This window comes from Tupaia chinensis, unplaced genomic scaffold (assembly GCF_000334495.1).
Source record: "Tupaia chinensis unplaced genomic scaffold, TupChi_1.0 Scaffold138407_1, whole genome shotgun sequence".
Lineage (NCBI taxonomy): Eukaryota > Metazoa > Chordata > Mammalia > Scandentia > Tupaiidae > Tupaia > Tupaia belangeri.
Window position 1 is genome coordinate 1,192,417 of NW_006198305.1, and position 12,333 is coordinate 1,204,749.

Below are 12,333 nucleotides of genomic sequence, written 5' to 3' on the forward strand. Positions count from 1 at the left end.
GTGCCCAAGATCCCGAGAGGAAAATGGAGGAGAAGGGATTGTGGCATGGCCATCCCCCCTGGGGGGTGTTATTTACCACTTTCTGTCTCTCTGTCTCTGTCTTTCTGGTGTGCACACATGCCCTATAGCAAAAACCTCTTAAAAGAAAAAAAAAAAAACCTCAGATAAAAGAAATAAAAACAAAAATAGAACAATGAGATGAGATGGGAAGATAAAAAGAAAGAGGTCCAGTAGATTAAATTAATATCTATCAGTGTGGAAATACATACTCCCAGAGATGAGAGCTTGTTCATGTTTACCATTAGCAATTACCCAGAGGTTATGTTTTTTACGCATCTTTCTAGATTTTTCTATTAACTAAAGGAAACTTAATCTTTGAAGTCAGTTCCTATTATATAAAGGATTAGGAGCTGAGATGGGAAATTTAGTTATTGGTTTTCCTTTATATCTCTGTAGCAAAGCAAGAGTATACTTCTTGTGGATTTCCAAACAAGAAATGGTTTCATTTTATTTATATCTTCCAAAAAAAGAGAGAGAGAGAGAAAAAGGAGAACACAGAGGTGAAAAATTATAGGGGGCCAACTGATGGTGTGGAGGTTAGGGTGACTGGATTCCACATGACCAAAAGTGCAGTTCAAGTACCAAACCAGGCAACTTGAAAAACAAGCCAGCAATCTGTGCCTGTGGTTCCAAAATTCCAAGAGGAAAGTGGAGAAGAAGGGATTGTGGCATGTCTAACGCTCTTTGGGGAGTTGCTTCCTCACTTTCCCTCGCTCTCTCCATCTCTGTCTAGTGAACACATCTGCCCTATAGCAAAAATTAAAAAAAAAAAAAAAGAAACAGGAATATAGGATAATAAGCAACCTAATGAAAGGTCTACCTTCAAGAAAGATAAAACCTACAGCCAACTTCAAAACAATGAGACATCATTTAATGCTAATGAAATCTTTCATGTGTTAGGGTTTTGTTGTTTGTTTTGGTTTGGTTTTAGTAGGAGTTTTCTTGTTTTGTTTTGTTTTCCTTTGTTTTGTTTTGGGGGGTTAGTTTCTTTTTGCCATAGGGCATATGAGCTTGCTGGAGAGACAGAGAAAGTGAGAAATCACCCCCAAAGGGGAGATGGCCACACCACAATCCCTTCTCCTCCACTCTACTCCTGGGAATTTTTGTTTGTTTGTTTGTTTTTAGAGGTTTCTTTTTTTTGCTATAGGGCGTGTGTGCTCACCAGACAGACAGAGAGATAGAAAGCGAGAAATCACTCCCCAGGGGGGATGGCCACGCCGCAATCCCTTCTCCTCCATTCTCCTTTCAGGATCTTGGGTACGCATGCACACGTGCCTGGTGTGAGTTTAAGCCACCGGGTCCGGGACACGAACCACAGTCGACTACATGGGAGTCCAGCGACATAGCCATTACGCCAACTGCCAGTCCCTACTCCTGGGAATTTTTTTGGGCATGCATGCACACACACACCCAGTGTGATTTTCAGGTCCGGTACTTGAACCATGGTCAACATGTGGGAATCCAATGTCTTAACCTCCATACCATCTGCTGGCCTCGACATTAGTATTAAGTATACAACCTAAATCTATCCTTGACCTGGTAAGATAAATAAATGAGAATAATCAACCACTTACCATTTATGCAAAATGCCTCGAGTACTTATATATGTACATGAATATGGACATATATATGCATATGAATACATGTATGTACAGAATATGTGTACATATATATACACTTACATAAAAACACACATGAAAATGCTACTGTAAATTTTTTTAATTCACTCACTCAACAAATATTTATTGTACAGAGTATACACTAGGCATTCTAAATATTTATGGTGGTTATTAAGATCCATATTCACATGAGTAGGCAAAACATTAGTGAGGTTAAGTGATTACCTAAAAGGTAGTTCAGAGGCAAAAACCACAACTCTAACTCAGATCTTTGAATAAGCACAGTATCCTTTTCAGTCCTCTATTATGTAAGAGGAAGGCAAAAGGAAGAGAAACAAAGGGGAGAAGAGTTGTTAAGAGTTGGTGGAAAATACAAACTATTTCAATAAAAAGTGAGAACATTCGGACACATAAACTTCTATTCTTTGTATTGTAACCTAAACCAATATAGTGGGCCAACCTTAGAGCCTACTAGTAAAATGTGCTCAATCCCACTTGGTTGATGGTGCGATCCTGAGCTAGGCAGCTTGAAAAATATGCTGGGCTACTCATGCCGGGCATGTGTGTGTGCATGCCCAGGATCTCAAGAGGAGAATGGAGAAGGAACTGTGGCATGGCCATCCCCCATAGGGGTTGATTTCTCACTTTCTGTCTCTCTGTCTCTGTCGGGCGAGCGCACGCGCCCTATAGCAAAAACCTCTCCTGGAAAAAATAAGAGAAAAGAAAACAAAAAAAAGAAAAATATGCTGGGCTGGAACCAGTAGTGGTATGGTGGTTGGGGCACTAGACTCCCACATGGTTAACCATGGTTCAAGTCCTGGAAAAATGCTTTCTCATTTTTCCTCATTCTCTCTCTCTCTCTCTCTCTGGTGAGCGCACAGGCCCTATAGCAACTTTTGCAAAAAATAATAATGATAATAAGTTAAATTTTTAAAAATTTTAATAAAACAATGAGAAAAAGAAAAATGCTGGTCACATGTGTGCATACATGCCCAAAATTCCAACAGGATGGAGAAATAGACGAGAAAGAATTACAAAGTGACCATGCCACATTCAGGGGTACTTTTCCTTCTCTCTGTTGAACACATACTCTGTCTTGGTAATTTAAAAATAAATAGAGCTAGGGGGTCGCTCTGTGGCCTAATGGTTGGGGCAGATGGATCCCACATGGTTGACCAGGTGATTCAAGTCCCAGACCTGGAGGCTCGAGCACCAGGGGCACATGAGTGAGTGTGCCAAAATCCCAATGAAAGAGAAGGGATTGCAACATGACCAAGAGCATAAGTAGTCTCTAGGGGAAAAAAAAAAAATAAAGATTTTAGAGAGATTTTAATTGTGGATTTTTTATCCCAATTATTAATTATTGGAATTTAGGTATGTCACTTCATCTTTCTGGGCCTCAGTGTCCTCAAAAGCAAAGTGAAGGGACTGATCTAAATTATCTCAAATACCCCTTTACCATAAAACGTATGCTTCCATAATACTTGGAAAAGGATAAAAGAAATCTACTTTCATCTACTTTCTTTGCTACTATTATCAAAGCCTGTCTATCCTCCAACTTCCACATTCATTACACGACACAGACATTCAAATTTACCTGTCCTCCTCATCAAATGAGCTCTGTGATAACAGTCTTACCTCTAGGTCTTAGGCCCAACCCATAAAAGACAATAAAGAAATACTTGCTGAGTGAACAATCAAAAAAATAACCAGAAACAGGTCATCTTCATTTTTTAATGTGATTTTCTTAATTAAATTCATCATTGTGAAAATTAACTTACTGAACTTTAAACGGTAAAATCTGAATTCTTTGCATGAAATCTCAACAATGAACATTATAATACAAGAATGCATGTGATCAAGGCATATAGTCTTCAAATTGTAAGTACAATTACTATCCTGATTTGTAAATTCACTAACTTTTCTCCTTATGACAGATGCTGAAATTTACTCAAAATCAAAAACATATGTGGATGTGTATATGTACAATTTAGATATTTTTCCTTCAACATATGTATATTTTGATTCTTCTTAAAATTATGCATTTACATATGAATTCCCAAACTACTGTCATTATCCCTTATGTCAGACTGTGTATCTGAAGAATAATATACTTCCACATGAAAACTTTAAAATAAAATTTAACCTTCAAATTCATACAACAAAAATTTAAATCTTACTTGGTGTAGATGGGTCATGGCGCGGTTTGCAATTTTGGAAATTATTCTGTCTATTTTCCTTTGAACTAGATTTACAAACACTTTTGAAAGGGTTAGAGAAACTCTTCCTGGCACTCTGAGAAGAACTTGGGGTAGCAGGACTTGCTCCTCCATGGTGAAAACACCTGCCACTGTTAAAGTCATCTGGAGAGATTATTCCCATGACCTCTATTTCTTTTCCACCAATCATCAATGTTTGGCCTTCTTCAATGTTTTCAAGCTCTTTAAATTTATATCCAATGCCTTTGAGAAAGAAAAGAAGATTAATGAATTAACTGCCATCCTAAGACAACTTAGTGATACCATAGTCATCTTCCCATAGCTGTATGTAATGAAAACTGTGCTATGAATGTAAGGAGACTTGTATAAATTATGTTTCTGAATAGAAACACAGCTTATCATTTTGGTTAAAAAACACACACACACACAAACATCAGAAACAATAATACAGGCATAAAAATAAGCCATACTTTAGAGAAAGCACAACCTTCTTTATAATTAAAAATATAAACTATTCTACTCTTCAGTTTTGCAATCTCTTGTCTGGAAAAATAAGCCACAAAAATAGTTTGACAGGACCCTTCTTTTTTGCATACTAGCAAAACATCACAGTATCTGTTTTTACTAGAAACTGCTAGAAATGTGAAAGAGAATTAGCAATAAAAACACCCACTACCACCACTGCTCAATATGAGATGGCAAAGTAAAATTTCAATTGTGGCAAGAGCATATTGATATTCCTATGTCTAATACTTTAATAAAAGTGGAATGTTTTATATTAAGCATTTTTGAATTATTAATTCAGTAGGCATTTATTAAGTATTGCCATGTCCAAAGTGCTGATGAAACATAAACATGAATGTATAAGTCAATCAGAGACTCCTCAAAATGAACTCAGTAACCAGACAGATGAAATTTTAGACTTCTATGTTGGTATATTAAATATAGTGAACTATAAAATGCATGCTATTATGCCATTACTAGGGGCAGGAATTGTATATAATCTAAACTTTGAGTCTCTAAAAAAATAGTAACACTCATATTTTAGAAAACATAACACTTTTCAGGTAATTGAAAATTCCTACAATTTGCTCTATTAAAACTGGCCTAAAATTTATCATCTGTGCTAATGTGTGATTGACATATAGCCTTTTTTCATAATTATTTTATTGAAATTTATTTATTTATTTTAATTTGAGCAGAGAAGGACAGAGTGAGAGAGAGAAAGAGAAAGTGAGAAAGCCAGCCAGGACTCGAACAGTGGTCAGCTATGTGGGAATCCAACACTCTTAACCACCATGCCATCTGCCAGCCCAGATATATTGTCTTAAATTACCTTTGGTGGAGATATTTTTTTCATTTTAATGCTCTGATACAGGAAGAAACTACTTAGCTAGTGTTCCTAAATGCTAAAGACCCATGGCCCCATTTGAATTCAGCAGTGGTCAATTATTATTAATCTCAGTTTACATGGAAATGGAAGACAAGAATAATCTTTTAATTTCAAGGTACCCTTAAAAGTCTCTAATTCCAGGATTTCTCACCTCATTTTGATACCTAGTGATGACCCTTTCAAACATCTCTAAATCTCCAGAGGACATTTTTATAATTCCTGAACTTTGTTTTCCACACTTGCTTCTGTCTGGGTATTGAGCAGTGATGGACAGTAAGGCCTGACTGCTATCCGCTATCTTAGCATCTGGCTCTTGGTTTCCTTACGTCTCTAACCCTACAAAGTTCTATCTTGTACATCCCATTTATTTAAAAGAAAAACTGCTTGTATAATAGGCAGTAACTTGCAAAATTAAACCATGTTGACACATTAATGTTATAATTATATATAATTATATAATGTTGTATATTTTCATTTTGAAAACCAATATAAGGGCACGCTGGTGACAGTGGTTGAAGAGGCTGGATCCCACATGGCCAACTGGGCAGTTCAAGTCCCAAACCCAATGGTTTGAGAAACACAATGATACTTGTGCATGTGTGCTCAAAATCCCAAAAAGTGAAATGGAAGAGAAAGGGACTGCAGCATGGCCATCCCCTATTGGGGAGGTGGGATATGCTTTCTCACTTTCTCTCTCTCTCTCCAATGAATATACACACCCTCCAGCAAAATTTTTAAAATAATAATAATTTGTGCCAGCATTGGCACACTGGTTAAGATAGCTGGACCCTAAATAGCCAACTGCCAGACCCAATAGCTTGAAAACTCCCCCTAGGCACGTTTGTGTATGTGCCCAAAAATGCATGAGGAGAATGAAGAAGAGACTGTGGCACAGCCATCCCCCTTGTGGGGAGGAGGTACTTTCTCACTTGCCCTTTCTTTCTCTCTCTGTCTTTCTTCAGTGAGCACATGAGCCCTATAGCAAATTTGAAGAAAAAAGCAAAGACTCTAATTCCCCTTTGTTGTTTAAACTGGTGATTCTCAACATCTGGCTAGATATTGGAAGATCATTTTATTATAAGCTATACATACACAAAACTATGTTTACTATACCTCATGGGTAAGAAATATTCCATAGTAACCTTGATCATTTTTGCCTCTCTAGTTGATTTTAGAATATAATTCCACTGAAGCAGCAACACCACTGTGCATATTCACATATTCACCAAAAACCTAGCCCCCGTCTACCTTAACCAATGACATGGGATGTATTCCGTACATTTTTCTTTTTAATTCCTCCTAATCACTAAATATAATATTGTATACACACTACTCATTTCATATTTTTATAATATTTTATAATAAATAAGACAGTGTTTTATTCAATTCAGTATCATCTCTTTTTGGTGAGGTGTGTGTGTGTGGTGGTGTTTCACAGGTTTCACTATGTTGCCCACATTGGCCATGAGCTCGCAATCCTCTGGCCTCAGCCTCCAGAGCAGCCGGCACTACAGGCACATACCACCATACCCAGCTTTTTAGAGTAGGCCAGGAATCGAACACAAGCCTCCCACGTGACTTCAACATGCTTAGTAGCAGCGTCTAGTGCCCACTACCACTGCTGAGCCTAGTTCAGCCTCAACTCTTACCATTCTGTCACTGTCTTTCAAATACTATATTCCTGAAAGATCAGAAGCAATTTGGATTCTCTCATGCCTTTGTGCTTACACATACTCCTTCCTTCACCATAAGCTCCAAAACTATCCATTCTCCAAACACAAAGAGACTTCAAAAACTTCATGAGAAAATGGAATTAAAACATGAGTTTATTTTGTTGCAAAATAAATTTTAAATGTATACATAGTTTCTCCATTATATGCATTTTCCATGCTCCTTTGAAGAACCCTTGTATTACCTTAAACAGTAGATACCTTAAAGAGTTAAGGCAAACAAATGGTCCCCGTATGCTCTCACTGCATTTAATAAACATTCTTACTGAAACAATTACCTTACTGCTTTCTAATTACCAATTACATTGCCTTGTCCCCACTAACCAATAAATTGTATTCATCTTTTAATCTTTATTCCTAACATACTATCAGCATGTAAGTTACTAAAAACTATAAACTATATTTTTATTTTATTTTATTAATTTTTTGAGAGGTTTTTGCTATAGGGTGTGTGCACTCGCCAGAAAGAGAGAGACAGAGAGATAGAAAGCGAGAAATCACCCCCCAGAGGGGATGGCCACGACACAATCCCTTCTCTTCCATTCTCCTCTCGGGATCTCCTCTGTGCCAGTGTGAGTTTAAGCCACCAAGTCCAGGATTCGAACCGTGGTTGACTACATGGGAGTCCAGTGACATAGCCATTACACCAACTGCTGGTCCCTAAACTATATTTTCAAATGAATGAACATGCAGAACAGATTTTATAATAATGGGCCACTCTCAAAACTGAACAATAAAAGACAATGCAAAAAGAAAACTATGGTTGATGTTAGTTAGGCATTCTGATTTTGTAGGCTGCTATCAGTAAAAATTATGCAGACATTTTGTAACAAAATAATCATAATCTCCAATACAGATGTAATTTCAGCCAGGCCTAACCATTATCTCCTTGCTTTGTGTTTGAAATTTCTATCAAATAGCATTGATATTAGATATCATTCAACTCTGTATATATATATATATATATATACAATCTTTTTAAAGGGAGATCACTTAGCAGTCTGATAAAATAAAAAATAAAGTATACTGGGACCAGCAGTTAGCGTAATGGCTATGTCGCTGGACTCCCATGTAGTCAGCCGCGGTTTGCATCCCGGACCTGGTGGCTTAGAACTCACGCCGGGCATGTGTGCATGCGTGCCCAAGATCCCGAGAGGAGAATGGAGGAGAAGGGACTGCAGCATGGCCATCCCCCCTGGGGGGTGATTTCTCGCTTTCTTTCTCTCTGTCTGGCGAGCGCACGCGCCCTATAGCAAAAACCTCTCCAAAAAAAAAAAAATTGAAAAAGAAAGTGTAGTAAGACAAACTGCTTAGTCTCAGAAATGTGCCAAAAAAACTGTATGTAGCTGACCAACCATTTCTGATTTAAAAAAACATGGAATAGGATTTGCCTCAATGAGCCAGGATACATCCTAAGATTGTTAGGCTTGCTAACTCTTATGAAATCATTTTATATATCACAGAGTTGAAGCATGAAAGTTAATTACAGTGCATCTTAATCTGTCTCTTCATAAAACCCAATTATAGGGGCCAGCAGGTGATGTTGAGATGCTGGACTCCCACGTGACCAACCTCAGTTAAAGATCCAGCTGCTTGAAACACACAGGACATTGTGGGCATGCTTCCCAAAATCTGGAGAGGAGAATGGAGAAGGGATTACAGTGGGCCATCACCCCAGGGGGATGATTTCTCACTTTCTCTCTGTCCCTCTCTGTGTCTCTGGTAAGCACACATGCCCTATAACAAAAATATCTCTTAAAAAAATTTCAATTGTATAACCAGAGATACAGACTAATTTTAGGCCAAATCATAAACACTGGGTAATATCACAGTACCTCTTCCAATGTCTTTGCCTTCCAAGTCCTTCAATGTAAATGACCTTCCTTTTATAATCAGAACAGCATCACCTTCCCACTTTTTGTGTTTTTTCTTTGAAGCCTTACACCAAACAACACTGAAATATTTAACTCGGCTATCAGTTTCCTCTTCTTGTTCCTTAGACACTATTATTTCTTTAGAAGCTGAATGAACTAGAATAAAAAATAAAAACATTACTAAAGGTGAGTTCAATGTCTAAGTAATAAGGTCATTCAAACAAAAAAACACACATACAAGGAAATCAGATTATATTAAGAAGTATTATGAAGGAATACTTTTTTGTACTCAAGTTAGCATTTTATAAACTTAGAAACCCAGATGTCAGGTGGGAGCGTTACCACAAAAACAATGAATATAAATTTCTTATTTACATTCCCAAAGTCATACAAACTCTACTGGAGTAGAACAACAAAATAATCACTAAAAACATTTTTAAAAGAATTTTAAAAACTGCTGGTCCCTAAACTATATTTTCAAATGAATGAACATGCAGAACAGATTTTATAATAATGGGCCACTCTCAAAACTGAACAATAAAAGACAATGCAAAAAGAAAACTATGGTTGATGTTAGTTAGGCATTCTGATTTTGTAGGCTGCTATCAGTAAAAATTATGCAGACATTTTGTAACAAAATAATCATAATCTCCAATACAGATGTAATTTCAGCCAGGCCTAACCATTATCTCCTTGCTTTGTGTTTGAAATTTCTATCAAATAGCATTGATATTAGATATCATTCAACTCTGTATATATATATATATATATATACAATCTTTTTAAAGGGTGATCACTTAGCAGTCTGATAAAATAAAAAATAAAGTATACTGGGACCAGCAGTTAGCGTAATGGCTATGTCGCTGGACTCCCATGTAGTCAGCCGCGGGTTGCACACCAACTGGTGGCTTAGAACTCACGCCGGGCATGTGTGCATGCGTGCCCAAGATCCCGAGAGGAGAATGGAGGAGAAGGGACTGCAGCATGGCCATCCCCCCTGGGGGGTGATTTCTCGCTTTCTTTCTCTCTGTCTGGCGAGCGCACGCGCCCTATAGCAAAAACCTCTCCAAAAAAAAAAAAATTGAAAAAGAAAGTGTAGTAAGACAAACTGCTTAGTCTCAGAAATGTGCCAAAAAAACTGTATGTAGCTGACCAACCATTTCTGATTTAAAAAAACATGGAATAGGATTTGCCTCAATGAGCCAGGATACATCCTAAGATTGTTAGGCTTGCTAACTCTTATGAAATCATTTTATATATCACAGAGTTGAAGCATGAAAGTTAATTACAGTGCATCTTAATCTGTCTCTTCATAAAACCCAATTATAGGGGCCAGCAGGTGATGTTGAGATGCTGGACTCCCACGTGACCAACCTCAGTTAAAGATCCAGCTGCTTGAAACACACAGGACATTGTGGGCATGCTTCCCAAAATCTGGAGAGGAGAATGGAGAAGGGATTACAGTGGGCCATCACCCCAGGGGGATGATTTCTCACTTTCTCTCTGTCCCTCTCTGTGTCTCTGGTAAGCACACATGCCCTATAACAAAAATATCTCTTAAAAAAATTTCAATTGTATAACCAGAGATACAGACTAATTTTAGGCCAAATCATAAACACTGGGTAATATCACAGTACCTCTTCCAATGTCTTTGCCTTCCAAGTCCTTCAATGTAAATGACCTTCCTTTTATAATCAAAACAGCATCACCTTCCCACTTTTTGTGTTTTTTCTTTGAAGCCTTACACCAAACAACACTGAAATATTTAACTCGGCTATCAGTTTCCTCTTCTTGTTCCTTAGACACTATTATTTCTTTAGAAGCTGAATGAACTAGAATAAAAAATAAAAACATTACTAAAGGTGAGTTCAATGTCTAAGTAATAAGGTCATTCAAACAAAAAAACACACATACAAGGAAATCAGATTATATTAAGAAGTATTATGAAGGAATACTTTTTTGTACTCAAGTTAGCATTTTATAAACTTAGAAACCCAGATGTCAGGTGGGAGCGTTACCACAAAAACAATGAATATAAATTTCTTATTTACATTCCCAAAGTCATACAAACTCTACTGGAGTAGAACAACAAAATAATCACTAAAAACATTTTTAAAAGAATTTTAAAATTTAACTTTATTTATTTATTTTTAATTTGACCAGCGAGGGACAGAGTGAGAGAGAGACAAACAAAGTGAGAAAGCAGGCCACCAGGTCCGGGACTTGAACCATGGTCAGCTATGTGGGAGTCCAGCGCCCCCAATCACCACACTACCTGCCAGTCCCAATATTTTAAAATTCTAGGAACTGGCCCATTCCCTGGTAGGTCATACTTGACACTGCTGGTCAGCATGCTGACACTACCCCAGACCCTATAAGCAAGGGGTGGTTAATATCACACAAAGGGCCAGCAGGTGGTGGTGTGGAGGCACTGGACTCCCACATGGTCAATCGTAGTTAGTCATGGACCCAGCAGCTTGAAACTCATGCAGACACAGGTGTGTGCATGTGCCCAAAATTCCAAGAGGAGAATGGAGAAGAGACTGTAGCATGGCCACTATCCCGGAGAGTGGGTGTGGGGTGGGGGGATGATTTCTCACTTTCTGTCTTTCTCTATCTCTCCAGCAAGCGCATGAGCCCTATAGCAAAAATCTCTCATAAAAATAAAAATCTACATACATATTATACACACATACACACACACACCCCCTAGGAATTAAAGATACCATTTCAACATCTATAGCACGGAAAAATACCTAAACTCATATTTTGACAAACATCTGACTTAATTAAGAGTAACAAGTCAAAGGAAAGTAAAACTGCAGAGTTGCCTAAAAGAAAAATCTTTGATTTTGTCTTTGTTTTTATATTTCAATTGACAAATAGAAAGCAAATACATGGTGTACAAATGCTGTTTTGTGTGTGTCTACATTGCAGAATGGCTGAATCCAACTAATTAGCATTATCTATTACCTAAAATTCTTGACCATCATCTCCTCAATCCCCTACCCCTCCTCAATCCCTAGTGACCACCATTCTACTCTCTGCTTCTGAGTTAGATGTTTTTAGATTCCACATACAAGTGAGATCAGAGAGTACTTGTCTTTCTGAGCCTGGGTTATTGTCCTCAAGACAGTCCTCCTGGTTCATCTAGATATCATAAATGACAGGGCTTCTTTTAAGGCTGAATGGTATTTTGTTTATATATATATATATATGTATATATATATACATACACACACACACACACACCCTATTTTCTTTATCTGTTGATAGACATGGGTTGATTCTGTATCTCGGCTGCTATGAATAGTGAAAACAAGAGTACAGATATCTCCTTACCATACTAATCTCATTTTCTTTGGATATATAGCCAAAAAAAAAATTGCTGAATAATATGACATATAATAATATAATTTATTTAAAAAAAGAACAGAT

The 12,333-nt window shown here is 37.4% G+C and overlaps 1 protein-coding gene across 1 annotated transcript in view; it reads right to left on the reverse strand.

The window, feature by feature from the left end:
- Positions 1–9,047, reverse strand: part of LOC102488763 (RAD54 homolog B) — a 43,121-nt gene extending 34,074 nt beyond the window's left edge. The window contains 2 exon segments of the mRNA XM_014592739.1: positions 3,860–4,141; positions 8,857–9,047. Of these exon segments, the coding sequence (XP_014448225.1) occupies positions 3,860–4,088 (229 nt within the window). The 5' untranslated portion in view covers positions 4,089–4,141; positions 8,857–9,047.
- Positions 9,048–12,333: the final 3,286 nt, after the last annotated feature.